Here is a 21143-nt window from a genome sequence, read left to right on the forward strand (position 1 = left end):
TGAACACTTTATAATGAGTGCAGGAATGTGAAAAGGAGGCATAATGACTGAATGAAATAGACATATGGATTTCTTATGGGAGGGGGTTGTGTGGGTGTAGTGTTTGTTTGCTACTGGCTACTGTGTACACAGATAATGAGTGCAGGAATGTGAAAAGGAGGCATAAGCTTTACATCATTACACTTGTGCTTTACAATAGCCATGCACAGGCAACATACTATATGTTTTATCAACTTTTATTGAATCATGCTTTCTTTACCTGAACATGTTACCTATTTTCTGTCACCCTTTATGCACATATAAATATTTTGACCCAGGTGGGAGTTGGTGTATCTGGCATACAAGGGACTTTTTTGACAAAATATTGTTCCTGACTGACCAGAATTAGTATGACATAATTGCCCATGAAAACAAAGCATGACATGGTTATCTCCATGCTTTTGCAGATCATTTCTTACTCTTGGGATTTTGACAAATCACCATCACTCTAGTGATTAAGATTTTTCTAGATTCTTCTAGAGTCTTCTGAAAAATGTAAAATTTCGTTGTGTAAGCCTACAGCCAACCCAATTTTGGACAAAATATTGATATGTGCATTAGTATACAATGTATATTTAATATTATATTTAACATTACTTACAAGATACCAATGAAAAACCATTATCACCGATAAGTTTATTTAATTTGCTGTCTAGAATTTTATAAAAAAAAAACAACACAATATAGCTTTTATACCCTACTTTAATTTTGTCTTTACTCTTTTTTGTTCCAATTTCAATTTTCAATACATCTTTTATAATATTTTATATCCAAAGCTTTAATTTACTGGTAGTTATTGTTCATACTATTATACACCTATTTTAGTTTTAAAACCTCTTCTAGATTCTTCTTTACAGTTTTGTTTATTTCCTTACCCATTTTACCCATTTTACCCTTTTAGTGCTAGTATGTATGTTGAATATTGTATACATGTATTTAGTTTTTCTTATAAATTATAATTTATAACCACTAGATTCTAGATTTTGTTTTCATATTTTTTCTTGTCCACTTTCACCCTATAGTTATAGTACAATCTAATATTTATTATGCATGTGTTATTTCTTAGCTGGTATTAATGCAAGTTGCACGAACCCAACTAGGACTTGTCCAACTAACGCTGCATGTAGTAGTGGCGGAACTTGCCTATGTAACGCTGGTTACACGTATTCCTCATCATTACAATACTGTATGAACAGTTCAGGTGAGATCGCACCTTCTATTACATGAGTTCTTAATGCACCAGTCAGCCTCAGATCTCCCGGCCCGCCCCACCTTGATGGAATTGAATATAAAAAGGGAAAAATTTTTAGCTTCCCTTTATCCCTCGTGACACTTGTTGTGGCACAAAAATTGCCGGGGACAGGTGCAACATGACTGTTGACCATATAAAAAAGGTTTTACTGATCTTGTTTTGGTAGAGCTTTTACCACTGGGATCTGAAAAATAAAAACTCACAGTCCCCTCCGTTCTCTAGGGGTGGGGAGTCTGGGTAGCAATTGGCTGGTGCATTAGAATATATAAATTCTTTAAGAGGGTACCACACATGATTTTTGACAGTCCCTATATTTTAACATTAAGCACAGACATAAGAATCTTTAAAGCAGCATGCCTCCAGAATTATGATGATTTTCATGAAAATTTTGAAAATATATATTTAAAAGTAAAATATTGTAAAGTGAAAGAAGAAAGTACATGTAATTTATACATTGCAAACCACACTTAAAAAGGAGGTCAAAATATGTATTACAATAGCCCTTACATGCAGGAGAAAAATACTAGAAATATTGTGATAAATTCTGCAAAAAAAGCCCTGTCATTAATCACACATATACTTGAACTTTTATGTATTTACTTTTCTTAGTACCTTTTTTCTCAAGTTTGAATTTTATAAAATATTTTGCTTCATCTGGAGGCATGCAGCTTTAAAATCAGATAGCTTTCATTAACAAACTTTTCTCTTTTTTTAAGCACTACACTCATATGTTTATAAATGTTTAAAGTTCTATATAAAATGGTGAATGTTCTTTTTCCTGTATTCTCTGCCGGATCATAATTAGATAAAATTCTCTCAATTAATTTAGACTCATTAACTAATCAAAAAGTGTTTTGTGTATATGACACTTTCTCCTTTTCAGCTCATACTATATAATGTTTCTTTGATAATAACATGCACAGAAATGACAAAATTGTATTACATGGTGCTGATAACTGCTCATAACCTTGTGTGCATATTGTAAAATTAAGCTTTCATTTAGAGTACTCAAAAATTTTGATTGACCAAAATTCTGTTCTAATTTAGGACAATATCAGATAGACATCTTGTTTAGGAATGATTTATCTGTATTATCGTCCGTATCTCTAAACAAACCTGATCTCATTCTAGTCTATTCTTTTGTGTATCATTTAGAGTTGTTGGCTGGTAGTCAAAGCCCGCCCAGGGTCCCAGTCAAAGCCCACCCACAGTCCCAGTCAAAACTCACCCACAGTCCCAGTCAAAATCTGCCCATGGTCCCTGTCTTGATATCCGGATCTGCACATTTGAAGTAAAGATTGATCTAAACAGTAAACATGCTCTGTTGCCACTTCATTTTGGTAAAATCTTATTCACAATTTTGACTTTTCATAATTGCTTTTGTATAAATTTTTCTTGTTTTATGATAACCCCCAAACCATCTTGACCTGTATATTAAGAAAGTCATTTATTTTGCTTGGTAAGAGCTATAGAGCAGTGAATGACAGAAATAAATCTCTCTAGTTACAACAGTGTTTGAGAGTACAGTAAAAACTCACTTAAAACCGGAAACTCTTTATTCCGGAATTCTCTATAAACCAAATATTTTTCACGGTCCCAATTCTTTTCCATCTGTTTCTTTGTACGAAAAAGCTTCTCTAATCTGGAAACCCTGAATTCCGGAAACCGGAACAATTTCGGCAGGATTTTTGTTCATTTTCAATGTAAGTATACCATCTTTAACCTCAAGGTTCTGGAGAAAAAATAGTTTGCATTGCAATCATGCAAAAACTTCTTTGGGAAGCTTTCAAGACAAGATTGAAAATAAATTGAGTGAATAGACCATACTGTGGTAGGATTCTTTATGTAGTTGATGACTTACCTCCTCACATGATTATCATTGTATTATTAACATTTTGCACTGTTGATCTGTTCGGAATGAAAAATGTCCTATTTATTGTTTCAGCATTGATTGGTGAGTCCTGTGTAAATCCATCACGATCGTGTATCACCAATGCTGGATGTTCGGGAGGAATTTGTCAGTGTAACTCCGGCTACTATCAGGCTTCAACGTCCTCGTGTATTTTACGTAAGTATTTTAATATATTTACCTAAATACTGTTTCCAGTCCTTTATCAATATAATTTCGCTTAATCATATATTTTTTACACAATTAAAAATTGCTTGAGATGTGATCAAGTAATTGGCTGAGTGTACAGGTTTAGATAGGAAAACAATCATAAATAAAGTGTTGTAGGAATTAAAATATTTACCAATCAGTAAAATTAATGAACATTTTGACTGCATATCAAGCTGGTTTAGTTTACATAGTGTAGTGTATAATTAGGTTGAAATGAATTAAAAGATCATTAATTTAAGTGGATGGCTGACTAAAATCTGCTATGAAGGCTCTGCATTTTTTTGGTTAAGGATTGTTACTTTTAACCCCTTTTGAGTTCCTGCGATTTTTTGTAATAACTATAGTTCTATAGTTAGTTCAGGAAGAGGTTTTGAAAATTCTATTACTATTTCTAACATCTGCATTTTTAAAACAGTTGCGCAATTATGAAATCAAGATATTATTCTCATTATTTGATTTTATAACACATAGTAATCTTTTAAAAGAAGAACAGAACAACACAAAAAATATGCATTTTTTGTCTTTTTCAGCTATATTAGGACAATCTTGTACTGTATCTGTGGGCTGTGCCACTAACACTGGTACTACAACCGCATCTGCTACATGTTCCTCTGGTACATGCGTATGCCCATCTGGATATTTTGCGACCTCAGGAATCTGTTACATAAGTAAGATTTTATTTATTTTATTCACTCATTGAAATACACAATGCAGCAAAGATACTACATTTAGAAAGCTTTACAGTTAAGAAATACTGAACCTTTAACTTGTTGAATGTACATTGTACTAAATGAACTTTTCTGAATTTCATTTTTGAAACAGTCCATGATAAAGGATATCAAGATGTTAAGTTAAAATTAGTCAGTATAGAGTAGTAGGGATGTCACGTTTATGCGTTTAAATGGGCACGGTCAGTTTACAGCTCAACAATGAATTTTTTCCGATCTGCTCGCGACAGTACAGCTGTTCTGAAAAAAGGTTAATCCATATCAATTGCAATTAATTGGAGTACTAAATAATACCACCAGAATGTCATATCTTCTCGTAAAGAAACAAAGTTAATGTTGATAATCTAAGAATTTTATTTGTACATTCAATTAAACGTTTAACATGGTTTTAAGGGTGGCCATTTAAACAGTTATCATTTTTGCGAACCTTGACACCCCCTTTATTATACTAAGAGCCTGACCAGACAGCAATGATCATATGTAATAAATTTCAGTTTCACCAGGTTAAGGGTTAATTAACAATAGATGATTCAAGTTTATTATGTATATCAAACAAGTAAAAGATTAATGAAATTTTTAATTGGATATTATGGACCATGATATAATTAAATCAGAATGAAAATAAGTGAAACCATGGTCCTTAAAAAAAGCAGATCAAGAGATACTATTTTAAGTGAAGCCTTTACAATAAAGAATAGATATCAGTACATTTAAAGATTTAAATGAAAGAGAGTTGTAACTGTTTTTTGTTAAGCCTATATTGAAACTGGTACCGAACATTTTAAATATTATTTGTTTACATTACAGAACTTCTTATTAAGGAAAAAAATGTCTTATGAATTGTTGTTAATTAATGCACGTAGACTAAATAAGAGTGAATTATCCTTTTCTCTTTCAGGAGCTTCCCTTGGAAGTAACTGTAACACTGCTGCCTCAAACCCTTGTTTAGATAGTAATGCTGTATGTAATGGTTCCCCTACCACATGTTCCTGTGCTGGTGGTTATTCTAACGTGAATGGAGTATGTTCTCAAGACACCTCGGGCAGTTCCTGTAAGTATATTATTTGTTTTTATGGTCGGATTTTACATCACACAGACACGGTAAAGGTCATATAGTTACCTTCCAGCCTACATTTACAACTTATACTCTTACTTGTACTTATATTTTATAATCATTCTGTATTATAGAAGTACCTATCGATTTTAGGCTTAAAAATGGTAAAAGTTATACAAAAACCAGTATAAAAATAACTCAGATTCATAAGAATTTTCAATATAAATAGTTTTAAAACATCACTCAGCAGATTCTTTCATGCAGCTGTGATACTGGAACTTTGGACCATGTGGCACTCTTTTCGAGGAAAAAATATAATGTGTCTTAAATGTAAACCTACATAAACTGATATTGGTAAGACTTTACCTTTGCCACCGGTATAGTATGGTGTTTCGTTAGGATCAGGGCGTATTCACTGAGATCGAAAAGTCCGAAACATGACACAATGATGATGACAGTTATGACAGTACCATGGTGAAAATAGGACAGTACAATGGACTGTCACCATCATACTATGGTGTTTTTCCATTGTACTGTTGTACTGTCACCGTAGTACTGTCGTTCTGTCACAATCATAATTTCATACTTTTAACATAGTACTGTCACGTTTCTGGCCCTAACGAACACCGTAGTATAGAGCTTTGCCAGCTTGCTCTGACCAGAATCTATAGTGTGGGCTGTCTATACTTAACTTTAAATTTTCAACTTGAAATCCCTTAATTTAATATTTGACAGTTCCAAAAATTGAAACTAGACCAGTCTATTTAAGTACTTTAGGTTAATTATATCAATTGAGATACAAATTTTCCATCTTCAGGTCCGTCTGGAACATCGTCTCCAAGCACTACCACAGGAACTACTTCCCCATCCACCCCGTCAGTGACAGTCGGCCGGACTTGTTACCAGGTTGACTTACAGAGCACACAGGTGATGCATTGTAGGGACACCAGGGGAGCCAGCTCCCTCCAGTCGGCAAGGTGGCTCAGACTTCCTAATTTTGAAGCTGTGGTTATAACAACTGGTAGGTTTAACATATATGTGGTGTGCTTGATTAAAATATGTTAGTTTAGGTAATTGTCATTATTAAAGGAGCTCTTCTTACGTCCAAAAATCTTAAAACAAAATAAATAAATAAATAAAAAAATTATTACATTGATCAACCAGGGCACCTTAAATGTAAAAAGAATATATTAATATGATTAATGGCCTAATTTGAGATAAAAGTATTTAAATGCTTTTCATTTTTAGGTCAGCTAATTTGCACAATAAAAATGATATTTCCTTGCTCAGGAAAGATCATCATTTCTGAAAATGTAACCTAAACTAAACATTACAATTTACTTGCAATTTTGAGATGCCATATTATGTTAGAGATAATGAGATACAGTATTACTGTAGCATTACACATTTTATCAGTTAGTGGGACTCATGTTGGAATTTACAAAAAAAAAAGTTAAAAAAGTAAAAACCCTAGTGTAACACTTGCAGGGACTATTTTATTCTGTATTCATAATGCAATTTTTTTCTTAATCAAAGTGATCAATTTCTTTTAATTCACAAAATATTGAATCATTTATTAAATCTGAAGAAAAGATTATATTTATATAATGAAAAAAGAAAATAGTGGTCTACTGGTTTAAGTGTCTGCCTCTCAATATAAGGATCATGGGTTTAAACCTACTTGGATCATGTCTATGTTTCCATGTCCAAGGTTATAAAGAAATTTTTCTAATCTCGAACTCAGATCTCTAATATTTCATTGGTCAGAAACCTGCACAGAATGTGCACTGACCATACTGAGATCCAAGCCATATTTCAGAAAAAAGGTTTTTAACCTCAAGGTCAGCACTGGTTAGTACCGGTAGGAATACGTAAAAATGGTTTAAACATGCTTCAAGGTTTCATCTAAAGCTAAGTCAATAAATACAGTTGACCTTTCTTGTTGATACAGTTGATTTTCTTTCAGGACGTTTTATAAATGGAGACATAGCCAATCCCAACTTGACCGTATCTAATGCTGAAGCTGGGGATGCTGGAAACTATGTTTGTCAGTTATGTTACGCAAGTAACTTCTCTCAGTGTACAAACAGTCCCACGATTCAGCTTATAGTCACTGGAACTGGTAAGATTTTGTTGTTTTGTCTTGTAATAGAGTTGATAAAAAGAATAAAGGATGTGAAACACACGAAACAAGGAGGGTTTCAGTAAATTTATTAAAGACCTATGTTTCGGCTATTGAATAGCCTTCATCAGCGTTTAATAGAGTTTTAAGGCACTGAGAGAAATTATTATGCTCTATTAGTTTATGAAGACAACAAAATGATGCCTGTCCATGTGTCATTTTATAATTATATATGAGTTGAAACTCAAACAGTAGCTCTTACTGCAATCTTCAATTAGCCAACCGGGTACTTACCGATGGAAGAAACAAACCTGGTCAGAACAAACCTGGCACCAGTAATGGGGCAAGTAACTCTCAGTCAGTACCTTTAACTTGTTCAGACCACTGAAACCTCTTGGATCTTTATAATTATCTTTTGTTGCAGTTAAAAGTTGATGCTGAAGACCACATTTTGAATTAGACATCCTGTCTAAAAAAACTATAAATTGATCCTGTCCAAAAAAAGACTCTTATGTTAATATAATTGCACTTACTTTTGAAGTTTTAGCATAATTTAATATTTCCTTTGTGTCTTTTGAACACATATTTAATAGATCATATTATTTTAGATATAGTATTTGAATGGATTTATTAATGTTAGGGTCAGTTAGGAAATACCATCTACCACTATAAAAAGCATACACTTGAATTGATCAATGAAATGCTTCAGTTTAGTAATTCCAATATAACTCCTTGCATTAAACTTTGAACTGAGGTTTCTTAAGACTTTCTAATTTTACTTGGTTTAATTCAGGCATTGGATAATAGATAAATCAAGAATATACGAGCCGCGCAGTCTGATCAGGATCCATGCTGTTCGCTATCAGTTTTGCTACTTGTAATAGGGTTGGTAAGCAAACAGCATGGATCCTGATCAGACTGCGCAGATGCGCAGGCTGGTCTGGATCCATGCTGGTGGCAAACCCATTTTGTTGGTTTTGTCGTGACACGGCTCAAATGAGTTCTGTTTTGTATATTATGAAATATACCACACATTGTAATTTTTAAAATGTATAAAATTGTACACAGTGAGTAAAGTTACAATGGTAACACCGTGTTATCCAATAACAGGTATACTGATTTACAGCTACATGTAGTTTCAATTTTGCTACAGTTTCATAATCAATGTCATATACTGTATATTCTATAATAAAAATTTTCCAAAAGGGGTTGGGAGAAATATAAGTGGGAGGGACAATTATTACAGAATATACAGTGTTTTATTAAATTGAAAAATGCCATGTTTTGCTTAATTATAGCAGACTTATAATCTGTTTAGTATGAGTAAAATTTTGTCTAGATTGTTCCCAATAATTTAATTAGTAAACGTCTAGCAATTTTATAATCGATATCAGTACTGCTACAATTTTAAATAATTTTAGAAAACTCAATTTTGTTTGAATTTATTTTAAAATAGCTACAGTTTTTGTTAAATGTAGTGAACATATACTTATGTGATTATATTTGAAGCTACTTATATACATGTAGTTCAAGACAGTTTAAGTAAACTTGTGGCTATTCCAATTTATATGAAAATCACTTCAGTTTCAGACAAGTGTTAAATTGAAGTCCCCCTTTTCAATTTTTTACAAAATTTAATGTATTAAAATCTTGGAAATTGCAATAGTTCCAGACAAAAAATGTTGTAAACTTATTTCTATATGATTGATTTCGGCAAAGGCTAGTTTCATCTGCCAATTTGTTTGCATTGTCCTTTTATTGTATCTAAGATAATGTTTAAAGTAGCAGCTAGTTTTAAAATTGACTATAGATTCCTCACAGAAGGACAGAATAAAATTTACTTTCTCTTAACTAATATATATAGAATTTCTAAGAATAAAACATATTTAGGTATCATTATACAATGTATTTTCAGTATGAAGGTAAAAAAAGATCTTAAATTTATGCCCTAACCTTTGATCTACAGATTCCTTTTAAAAATACACTTGTCCTCAGCAGCTTTCAATATAGAGTTGCCAGTTAATAGTTTGAAGGGTTAGGCTGGTAAAATGGTGCATGGAAGGTAGATGACACTTACCACTACTTCCATGAATCGGCTCAGTCAAACAAACCCTGCAACATTTTCAGTTTTGTCAATTTGGGCATGTTGTTATGAATCTTTTTTCTCTATTTCATTATGATATTATCAAAGTATCAAAACTTAACAGTCACAAGAATATTTTCTGGTTAAACAGCACTATATTATGTTCTTTAATTATTTAATAAATAAATGACTGTTATATTTTAGCTCTAACAACAGCCACTGCCTCTGTTGGCACCACAACTCCACTTAGAGGCTCGTCTGTGACCTTCACCTGTACAACTAGCCCTGCTGGTGCGGCTACCAGTTATCGATGGCTCCTCGGCAACACAGCAGTTAGCACTTCAGCTACATATACAATTTCTACGATAGGATCTAATCAGGCTGGAGCGTATACATGTGAGGCAACTAACACATACAACACGAGAACCAGTAACGCTCTTAATATAGATGTCCAATGTAAGTAAACAGTTCAAAACTACTCTAAATACTGTGTTAGTGAAAAACACAAAAAAAGGTTAAAACAACAAAAAACACTACTTGAATATACAATGTCATTAAAACCAAATTTACTCACTGTAGAATACAATGTCATTTAACCACCTTATACTCTGTAGAATACAGTGCCATTAAATCACCTTAGTATTAATTTTTATTTTTTTTTTAATTACAGTCGCACCTGAGGCAGTTGGTGGTTCATCTATTACAACTGTGGGAGATTTCGACAATGGAGATATTACAATCACATGTAATATGAATGCCAACCCATCGGTTACAAGATATATCTTCTATAGTGGATCTACAGTACTACAAGATTCTGCCAGTAGCACTTATACGGTAACAGCATCTCAAGGATACGGGACATACAGTTGTACGGCACAAAATACTCGCGGGACGTCATCTTCTCAGAGTCTTGTAGTGGAGGAAGAAACCATAGGTGATTTATGTACTATATAACATATGTTTAAAGACCATTTTTCAAAAAAACAATGCTTTTGTGTACAGGTAGAGATGACTTTTATCATTAGAAAGGTCTCAGTTTAAAGAAAAACACAGACAGATTTTCTTGTACTTGTTCAATGTTTTCAAAGGTAAAGTAAATTAATGCTTTTTTTGGTAAATATTGTTAAGTGGTCAAAAATTTCCAAACAGTACACATGTAATCTGTTAAAATAGTTGCATGAAATAAATTTTAAAAACATTGATTAAAGTCTCATTTTGAGACCAGTTTTACTGACCTTGCTAATTTGCATATTTCAGCCAATGTGGGAGCTGCAACAGAGAATACTGGCATTGGTACAGGAACTATCGCAGCTATTGTTCTTGGAATCATCTTCTTGATTTTACTGATTATCATCATCATCGTCTGCTGTTGTAGCTATGGTAATTGCAATTTCTTATTTCTTCTTTAATTCGATTTTGTAGCTATGTTAACTGCAATTTCTTTTTTTTCTTTAATTTCATGTTGTAGCTACGGTAACTGGAATTTGTTACCTCCTTTGATTTAATGTTGTAGCTATTGTAACTGCAAATTCTTTCCATTTTTTATTTAAAATGCTTAAAGTTTAAAATGAGATAAAAATTGACGAAAAAATAACTTTAATTACAAGATATAAATAATAATTATCTTTTCGATATTTACATAATAATGTTAAAAAGCCTCTTCTTTTGATGTACTAATAAAAATGTACTAGTAGTTTGCTGCACTCATAGTCAGGTAAGAACACTGTTCCCAATTTGAGGGTTTAAATAAATTGCATTCTAATTTTATTTCAATCAGGTTGGTGTCGAAAGAAGGAGAAGGTTCAACCTGAAGTTATCATTGAGAAGCCCGCTGTAAAACCATATATTCCAAGGTATTGTAAACATTTTTATCACTTACTCACACTTCCTGTATTAAAATGTAGTGTTTCACATTGCTGTGTCTCTGACTGGTTTGTTATATTTCATAACACTATGTTTGGAGTGGAGATAAAATGTTTGAATACCAGTCTAACCTTGCTTCCTTGTTATTGGTCTATTTCAAATTATGTTTTCAAAAGTGACCAATGAAAAGCTATGGAATTCAGACTGGTCTTCAAATTTATTTTTATGATATGAAACCTTGAATCTGTTATCTTTCCTCTTTATTCATTGGTAGATTAGTACTTTTAGTACTTTGATCCCCCCCCCCATGATTAGTACATTGTATTTATTTAACATTAATGGTGATGATATGCTTACAGAACACCTACTTGTCTTTTATAAGTAGCAAGAAAATTCATAGTCCATAAGATCCCTGTCTTCATACCAATTACCTTGCACTGTTTTGACAAAATAGGTAGTTTATGAAGAATATACAGTTGGTATGTGAACAGTTTGGTGGTTCTACCAATATTAGATGGCCTTTTATGCTTGAAATTTAATACATAGCAGAGCATTTCCATGTCCAGCTTGTAGAATAAATCTACAGAATCATCTTAAAAAGCATCAAACTTAAACCAAAGTAAATATTCCATACATACAACATAATTGTAAGTTACCCATTGTATATAATTATTTCATACAAATAATGTAATATGTACCGAATATATACTGTGATACCGTGGGTGACCGACAATGCTTAAAAATAGCTCTTAGACTGTATTGGTGAGGCTGAAATTCCAACAGAATTGTGATGGTTTAGAAAGGATTGTTTAAAAAACAACTCTTCAAACCTTGCAGGATAGCTTAAATTCCATTTTCAAATCTATTCTTTTTATACCTGCTGCGTAGTAAGAAGAGCTTTGGTCTATAGTGGCCTTAATCCACTGAATATTAGTTTTCTTGCATTAAACAGATTACCTAAATTGTACTTTTTCTTTGAATGTCAGCAGAAGGTAGTTGTTGCCTAGTTGCACCAGCTTAATGTCAAAAAGGCAAGCACAGCCATGCTGACTTTCTAGAATTAGGGCTGCTCAATTTAAGCTTTTTAGACCCCTACCGGTTTACCGGAGGGGACTTTAGGTATACCCTCCATCCGTCTGCCCGTCCGTCTGTTTGTCTGTCAGTCCGTCCGTCCACAAAACTGGATCCCGCAATAACTTGAAAAGTACTGAAAATATTTTTATGAAACTTGATATATAGATAGATGGCAGTATGGAGATTATGCACGTCTTTTTCTTTTCTTCCTATGTTAAATAATTCTGGTTGCTATGGCAACAAATAGCTGAAAATATGGCAAATTTTACACATAAACTGGATCCAGTGATAATGCAAAAAGTACTGGAAATATTTTTATAAACTTGAAATATGGGTAGATGTCTGGAGATTATGCACGTCTTTTTCTTTTCTTCCTATGTTGAAAATTCTGGTTGCTATGGCAACAAATAGACTGAAAATATGGCAAATTTTACACATAAACTGGATCCAGTGTTAACGCAAAAGTAATAGAAATATTTTTATGAAACTTGACATATGGGTAGATGGCAGTCTGGAGATTATGCACGTCTTTTTCTTTTCTTCCTATGTTGAAAATTCTGGTTGCTATGGCAACACATAGACTGAAAATGTGGCAAATTTTACACATAAACTGAATCCAGTGATAACTAAAAAAGTATTTGAAATATTTTTATGAAACTTGACATATGGGTAGATGGCAGTCTGGAGATTATGCATGTCTTATCTTTTCTTCCTATTTTAAAAAAATATTGGTTGCCTTGGCAACAAATAGGCTTAAAACATGGCAAATATAACAATATTTGTGATTAGTCAAAAAGAGCTGATTTTTTTTTATGAAATTGTATCTAAAATTCAAGAGTTATCTCCTCTTTAAGAATTTTGCTTTTAAAAATGTTATATTTTGGTAACAGGGATGTTTCAAATATTAACTTTAGAGTGTCCTTCAGTCTGTCTGTCTGTTCATAAAAACTGTTTCCTGTGATCACTTTTAAAGAACTTTTCCAACAAATTTACTTAAAATAGAGAAAAATTGAAACATTAGTGAATGGCCAATGGCCCTTGAGAATGTTGATGAGGTTCTAACCGGTAGGGGACTTATGGATTGCTTGCAATACTATGATAATTGCTTGTTGATATTGAAACCCCTTTTAGTAAAAATAGACAGTTCCAGATTTAAAGTAGGACAAATTCATTTTTTCCGGCATAGGGGTGTTAGGGTTGAATATAAAGCATTCATGTTGTAGAATCATAAATCATATAATGAATCATCCATCATTTTCTTACAGTACTTTTAAACATTAGAAGTGTCTTTTTATAATAGTTGTAGTGTCTGTCCTTATTCCCTTTAGCAAAACATATAAAAATGTTTGTTTCCAATATAACTAGCGTAATATAACACTGTATTTTTACCCCCAAAAAAGAACAATGTAAGCAAAAGAAAATTTTTAACATCAAAACACTGCATACATACAGATACAGTACTTTTGGCAAGGAAAAAAACAAAACAGGAAAAAAATAAAAAACACCAAAAATTGAAATATAACACATTAGGCAGTGCTTAAACAATTGTAAGTTTGCAAATGAGCAACCAAGTGTAGAACTTATTTGATAAAGTAAAATACTGATTTATTTCATTTTCCTTATTTTATCACAGTTTTTCTGCTTTTTATGTTTGTGATATATTTTTTGGATCGCACATTAACTATATTGCTAACAAGGTAAAGGGTAATTTGTTTTTAGGATTCAAGAAGTGTTATCATTCTGGGATTGGAAACAAACATTTTTATTACCTATACTTACTGCCCTTTTGCTTTATATTAATCACTTGTACTCTTTAACATTTTACTCATTTAGGACTATTGTATCAGCAACGTCAACTATTTCGAGAAAAGACGTCGGAGTTATGGTGAACGGACATTGTGACGCATCGTAAGTTATTCTGTCGTAGCCTCCTTTAGCAAATGCTATCTAGGACAATGCATGCAGATTATGTAATGAAGTACTTGTAAAATATACCAATTCAAGAGATAAAATAATAGCTTAGGCAATATTTGGCTGTTATGGCTTTTGTATTTTTGCTCTAAACTCAAGGTCATTAGGTCATTGATTGCTTTTCTAGGTCAGTGCGCTCTTAAACCTTTGGCTTGCTGGTGGCAACTAAAAATACCTATGCCACTGGAGTACAGACTGAGATCCTGGTCTGCATTGTTTGTTATTCAGTCAAATTTTCCCTAGGAATGATAATGGTTTTGTCTGTATTCACAGATGGACAAGTCCATTTAAGATATTCAGGATTATTACGGTTAATGTTCCTTGCCATGCTGTTTTTTTAGCATACATCTGTAATACACCTAGTTATTAATTTAAAAAGTTTTTTATTCAGCCTTATCATTTCTAAAAATATTTCTAAATGTGTTTACAAGACTTTTCCTTTGTTTTTTTTTTTTTTCCAATTACAATTTATTGTTATTTTGTCAGGTGTATATGTTACTTTCCAAAAGCATTGACCTTAGTTAAGTTAGAGACACATAATTTTACTGATTAATATCCCAAGTTTAGTTTTTTTTGTTTTGTTATCAAGCTACAATTGGCTTATTTAAAGTTTTTTGTTGTTTAACCGTCTGTTGTCATACTGTTTTCACACTAATAACCTTCTTTATAAGGCCATAAGTAAACAAAATTTCAAATTAATAATAACTAAGTAATCCTTTATTTGTACAATAATTTTGTTTTGTATCTTTTATTGAAATATTTACAAGTGTTATTCTGACCTTTGTTTTGCTAGTAGAGTATTATTGTGCACTTAATGAGTAAGCATAAGTTTATTAATTTTTAATTTTACAGTAGTAACAGAGTAATGGCCCATTGTCTCATGCTTATAGAGTTGTATGCATTTTTTTTCTCTTTTTCAAACCCATTTTTCAAGAAAATATACTTTTCAAATACACAAAGTTACATGTTTCTCATTTTGTATTGGTTCATAAGCCATCCAGGCACAGTTTAGGTAGAGTTATGGACCCTGTATTACGTTACATATCAAGAATCAGAATTCTTAACTGACATAAGTTTGTCTGGTCAAAGTTCTTTTTATGTTCCAACTTTGTATTTCTATATAGTAAAGTGAAATGTACTCAAAAAGGATTTTTAGGTTTTTGCAGTATAACAAAGCATGTTATACACCGAAAGTTGAAAGATCCAAGATGGCATCCAAGATGGCAACTAGAAATGATATTTTTCTTGATACATTAAATAATTATATCAATTTCTACTTTAAAGATAATGTTGTTTCTTCCTCAAATTTGAGAAACTTCATTTTTTACATACAAAATAATGTCCATTCTGAATTTGTATGAAATATGATTATTTTAGAACTTTAGTGTAAGATGACTGTCAGCATAGAAGATTTTAATAATATGAAGTTAAATATAGCCATATTTAACAACATTGCTTAAAAAACATAACCATTTTGCATTGAAATTACTGTATGCATAATAATTTTGAATGTTACAAGTATATTTGAAAGTATAATCAATTTGAGCAATACAATTGTAAGCATAACCAAATCAAAGTATAAATAACAAAATATTAAATTTGTGAGCATAACCAATTTGCATGGTATAACTGTAAGCATAACTAATATTTGCATGATTGTATCAGTCAGCATAACCGTTACTTTGTAAAATTTTGCTGAAAGCATAACCAGACTGTGTAAAATTTTGCTTTAAACATATAACCATTTTTGTAAAATGTGGCTTTAAGCTAAACCATTATGTAAGATTTGGCTGTAAGCATAACTTGTAAAATGTTGCTTTTACCATAACTGTTTCAGAAAGTTTTCTTGTAAGCATACCGGTAACCAAATATGATTATAATATTGTAAGTTAACATACTTTGCAGCTGTCTTTTAAAGCACTTTGCATGAAATGATTTTAACTATACTTGTACTTTTTTCCGATGTTAAATATCTAAACTTTCAGATTGAATACTGCATCTTTTTTGACACTTTTGATGTGTCATGGTTATGTTGTTAATAATCCTAATGTTATTTATGTTATTTCAGTGTGTCTACAGATTTCGAGGAGCCAAGGTACACAACACCAAGATACCATCTGAAACCAGCAACAGACTCAGGTCCTATTATGTATGTACATGTACCTTATTTATTATACTCAAAGAATGTTTGGCTTTGTAACTCTTTAAACATGTATGTATATGGTTAGCCTATAAGCTCTTGTTTGATATAATTAATATTTGCAGAGTGTTTGGTCAGTGAGCCACTTGTCCAATTATTTTAACTTTTTCTGTTACAATTTTTTCTTAATAAATACAATATCTCTCACACAAAAAATTGTCTAACACTGATTGAAGTGATTTTAATTGAGAATTTGACAATGCCGTGTTGCAACATACAAAGTTTGTACAACATTGTATTGGTAAGAAATGGTGCAAAATATAGAGATACATCTAATTCTGGAGTACCTCCGTGTAAGAGTGTGTCTGAAAAATTTAATTGTACCAACAAGCATTATTTTTTCAAATAAACGAGGAATTGTGGTATATTTCTGTGTTCTGGTAAAAGTAAACTAATTATGTTCACTGCTTTATTTATATTTACAGATCTATGTACGACAACGGATACGAGCAGCCGCGACCTCATCAATTACCTGACCTTGATACGCAGTATTTATACACTGATAACGAGCCGAAGAAACACAAGAAGAAGAAGCGCCGACGTCGTCGTCATGAAGATGTATCTCCTAGACGACACCATTACGAACCGGAACCGGAAATAAGATATGCTCAAACCCAACCGGCCAGTGATGAAGATCTAGTTGTTGTTCCAGGACGTAGTAATTACTTTGAGTAGTGCTCCCTTTACACCTTGACAAAAAACTTGTGATATTTATAATTCAAAAATCGCATATTGTTTATTATAAGGACGGCAAAAGGCTTATCAGTTAAAAGCTTTTCTTTTACATTTACTAAGGTTTTTGTTTTTTGGTACAATTTTGAAGAATGAAGAAATTTTGGTGAGAATGAAATAAAACTCTTGTTCCATGAAAGAAATATAGAGAGAAAATATCTCAGGAAACTACACAGCAAAATGATGAATTTAAATTCAGTTGTAATTTTTCAATTGTTGTACTTAGATTTTGTATTGGTTTGAAATTAATGACTTATTGTAATAGCAACCAGGAATAAATACCAGATTAAAAAAAACATTCAGTATAGTGAGATTGAAATTTTCTTATTCAAATCTGAATGTTAAATTTGTATTGAATTAAAACTATTGGTGTTGTAATTTTGTGTAGATTTCTACATAACCTGAATAATCAAAATAGTTTGAGGCCAAAAATCTTGATGGTATATTTTTTTTTTATTTATAGCAACTTCTTGAAATGTTTTTTTTTTTTTTTCGAAGGTTGAAAAAAAAAAACTTATATGTTGGTTGGAAATAAATTTTTTTGTATTTTTGGCCTCTGATGATATTGAATGTGTTTTTATAAATATGTAGTTGTTTTATGTAGATATTGCATAATGAATACATTGTATAATAAGGTCTTGTATAGATTACATTGTTAATTAAGTCTATTGAAATTGAAAGTTAAAGTTTGTCATTGTACAGAATAAGGGTTTGGTTCAGCATATTTGTAACTTAATAAACCTTTACCATACATGTCATAACGTCCCGGATGTCTGGGACTGTCCCGGATGTCTGGGACTGTCCCGGACATCCGGGACTGTCCCGGAAATCAGGTGACAGGTGTCCCGGAGATGATTTATATTATGTCCTGGTAAAATAAAAAAAAATCGGAAATAATCTCCTTTGCAGCAAGAAATGATACATTTTTTTGCAAAGTAACCTTATAATTATGTTACATATGCCTACTGGCAGCAACTGAATCTAGTTTTTCTACCCATTGAACTAGTGCAGACAAAGATCACAGGCACATCTGTACCGTCTGATAATAGTCTGCACTGTTTGCTATTCAGTCAGTACATATTAAAAGATAGTCCCCAAAAATGATAAAGATTTTTGTCCAAATTAAATGTTGGACAAGTTTTGAAGCATGGTAAAGGTCAGGTTCTTTCAAATAGAAAGTAGTTCTTATTTGAAACACCCTGTAAAGGTTAACTAAAAGGTTACATCAGTGTTGAATTAAACCTTTATAATGATTGTTATTGCCTTCTTTAAGGCGGTGCTGTTATTTTATGAAAATTAATTTATTGTTTTACATAAAATGAAATGAGCCATGGCATGACAAAACCAATGTAATAGTTTTGCGACCAGCATGGACCCAGATCAGCCTGAGCTTCTGTGCAATCTAATCAGGATCCATGATGTTTGCTATCAATTTCTCTACTTGTAATAGGGTTTGTAAGCGAACAGCATGGATCCTGATCAGACTGCGCGGATGTGCAGGCTTGTCTGGATCCATGCTGGTCGCAAATGCACTGTGTTGGTTTTGTCATGACACGACTCAAATAGAGGGCAAGATGCAAAATGGCTGTTTATATTGGTTAAATCATAAAAATTGCAGCCATTTTGTGCCAGGCTCTCACTGATTTTTAAAAGGAAAGTAAGAAGATTTGATTGTGTATGAAATTTTCTTTTAATTAGAGTGACATAAAAAATACTTCAGGCATTTGTTTGGAATAGAAATGACAAAGACAGTAATGTACTTCATATGTCACAGTATGTTACATTTTTGTTTTGCGCATTTTTAACTTTTTAAATATTTTTTTTTATGAAAATTTTGTAAAAAAAATGTAAATATTTAATATCTACATGTATTTATCCTCTATGACTGTGATAAAGAGGTAGAAAAACTCAAATTTTTATTATAGATTTTGATATTTGCTGATGTTTACATGAAATTCTAAATGTGTCTGGCTGTTTTATCAGGGATATAGATTTAACAGGGATATCCCTGGTTTTATATATCAGTTTCTTATAAATATGTTTTCTCTCTTATTCTAGCTAATTTGAACATTAACCTGGATATTATTCTTCTTTTAAGTGATAATTTAATAAATTGTTGATTGTAAAATACTTTTTGAGTGTTAACTCCCTTTGCCCACTGCAGAAAAAAATGACTGACTGTTGCCATTGGTTATTTTAAATGTTAACTTTTCAGTTAGCCAATCAAATTTTTGGTTACTTTAATTGTACACAAATTTTAATTTTAATTTGTTTGGATCTTGTGCTTATGGTCAGTGCTTATTTCAAATAGATGATATAAATAGAAATTTAAAAAGTGAAAATTTCAAAACAGCCAATTAGATTGAAGGATATTTAGACTGGTTTAATAACTGATTTTAAAACCTGGAACCCAAAATGAAAAACCAGTATGAATGTTTCTTGTTTTTTCATGTAGTTTATATATTTATAGATAAAATGTTCTTTTTTTATTTATTTTTGTGAAGAGTTTTATTGATGGCTGAGCGCAAAACTATAGTTGATGTTTGTACAGTAAATTAAATGCAGAAGATAAATTAGTTTTGCGCTTAGCCATTGATAATTTTGTTGAATTTTTTTATAGATTATACATTGTTCATATATACTTTTTCTTGTTATGTTGTTATATTCTATGTAGAAGGACTAGATTTTTGAAATAGATATTATAGAATATGCTCCGTCCCTTTTTCAGCATTTTTCAGGGTAACAATATTTTTGTACCTTTTATTTATTAGAATAAATACTCTTTTTTTTAAATTCCCTCCGTCCATTGTCATGTCATATTTTATATCACAATGTTATTAAATTAGAAACCTGTTTAACTATATTATAATTTTATTTAAAGTTCTGCCGGAAACATTATTTTGACATATCTATCTTATATTCTTAATTTATTCTACACAATAAATTCCCACAGTTAAACAATGGATATAGATTACATGTTATGAAATCTATATCTCTGGTTAAACTTAAATAGTTTTGAAGTCATTAACTTAAATGATCTTTCTTTGAGCAGAAACTTTCCTTGAGATATACACTTAAAAATCTTAAGTGTGCATATATAAATGGTCTCATATTTTTGGCTCAATATTGGCTCCAGCATTCTTAGATTTTCAACAGATACAGTTGGAGACATACTATGTTATTCCATTATTCTCTGAACTTAATTTATTGAAAATTTCAGCATGATCGAGCAAATATTTATACCAATATGAGATCATTTTTACATGCACAATTATAAGATTTGTTAAGTGTATTCTTGTGGTTTGAGCAAATTGAAACATTCAGGTGATGTAAATATCTTTCATGGTCAGTAATATATTTAGAGATTTGTTATTTAATTAGAGTTTATAATCCATATTGTCCAGATGCTGGTGCTTCTATGACTCATATTGCATCATGTGATTTACAAACTGCCAATTAATTGTAAGGTAATTTTAATCTGTTAAATGTAATTATATATAATACAGTAGTCTGACATTTGGTTGGCAAGAATTGTGGTAATCTGGGCATCAGCAAAAATCTAAGAAATATATTGGAATATAACTATTAATTTTTTAGATAAAAATACTAACATGAAAAAGGATTTTTTACATAAAAAAGCAGAAATTCAAAAATTTATTTTTATCAATGTAAATTATCCTCAAATAATCTTTTTTTAATTATCAAACACTCATATAACATGGATTTGTTTTTGCTGATGCTAGTTTAATAAATATATTAACAGTCTTTTTTTAGTAATCAATTGAAAGATGATGGTATGAAAATACTAGCATGCACAGTGCATTCACGTTGAGTACATTATGTATTTCATACGCCTGTATTTAAACTGTGTTCTAATGATCATTTTAAATTGTATTATATGATGAA

The 21143-nt window shown here is 31.5% G+C and overlaps 1 protein-coding gene across 1 annotated transcript in view; it reads left to right on the forward strand.

The window, feature by feature from the left end:
- LOC132724955 (prion-like-(Q/N-rich) domain-bearing protein 25) overlaps nt 1-20693 on the forward strand; it is a gene marked incomplete at its 5' end in the record, with an annotated part of 32867 nt that extends 12174 nt beyond the window's left edge. The window contains 13 exon segments of the mRNA XM_060709937.1: nt 1106-1240; nt 3237-3359; nt 3941-4078; nt 5037-5189; nt 6010-6213; nt 7159-7314; nt 9602-9853; nt 10068-10331; nt 10655-10777; nt 11175-11250; nt 14168-14242; nt 16374-16454; nt 16931-20693. Of these exon segments, the coding sequence (XP_060565920.1) occupies nt 1106-1240; nt 3237-3359; nt 3941-4078; nt 5037-5189; nt 6010-6213; nt 7159-7314; nt 9602-9853; nt 10068-10331; nt 10655-10777; nt 11175-11250; nt 14168-14242; nt 16374-16454; nt 16931-17180 (2030 nt within the window). The 3' untranslated portion in view covers nt 17181-20693.
- Between the last annotated feature and the right edge of the window lie 450 nt (nt 20694-21143).

This window comes from Ruditapes philippinarum, unplaced genomic scaffold (assembly GCF_026571515.1).
Source record: "Ruditapes philippinarum isolate M1 unplaced genomic scaffold, ASM2657151v2 ctg1190_1_1_1_1, whole genome shotgun sequence".
In the NCBI taxonomy this organism is placed as follows: domain Eukaryota; kingdom Metazoa; phylum Mollusca; class Bivalvia; order Venerida; family Veneridae; genus Ruditapes; species Ruditapes philippinarum.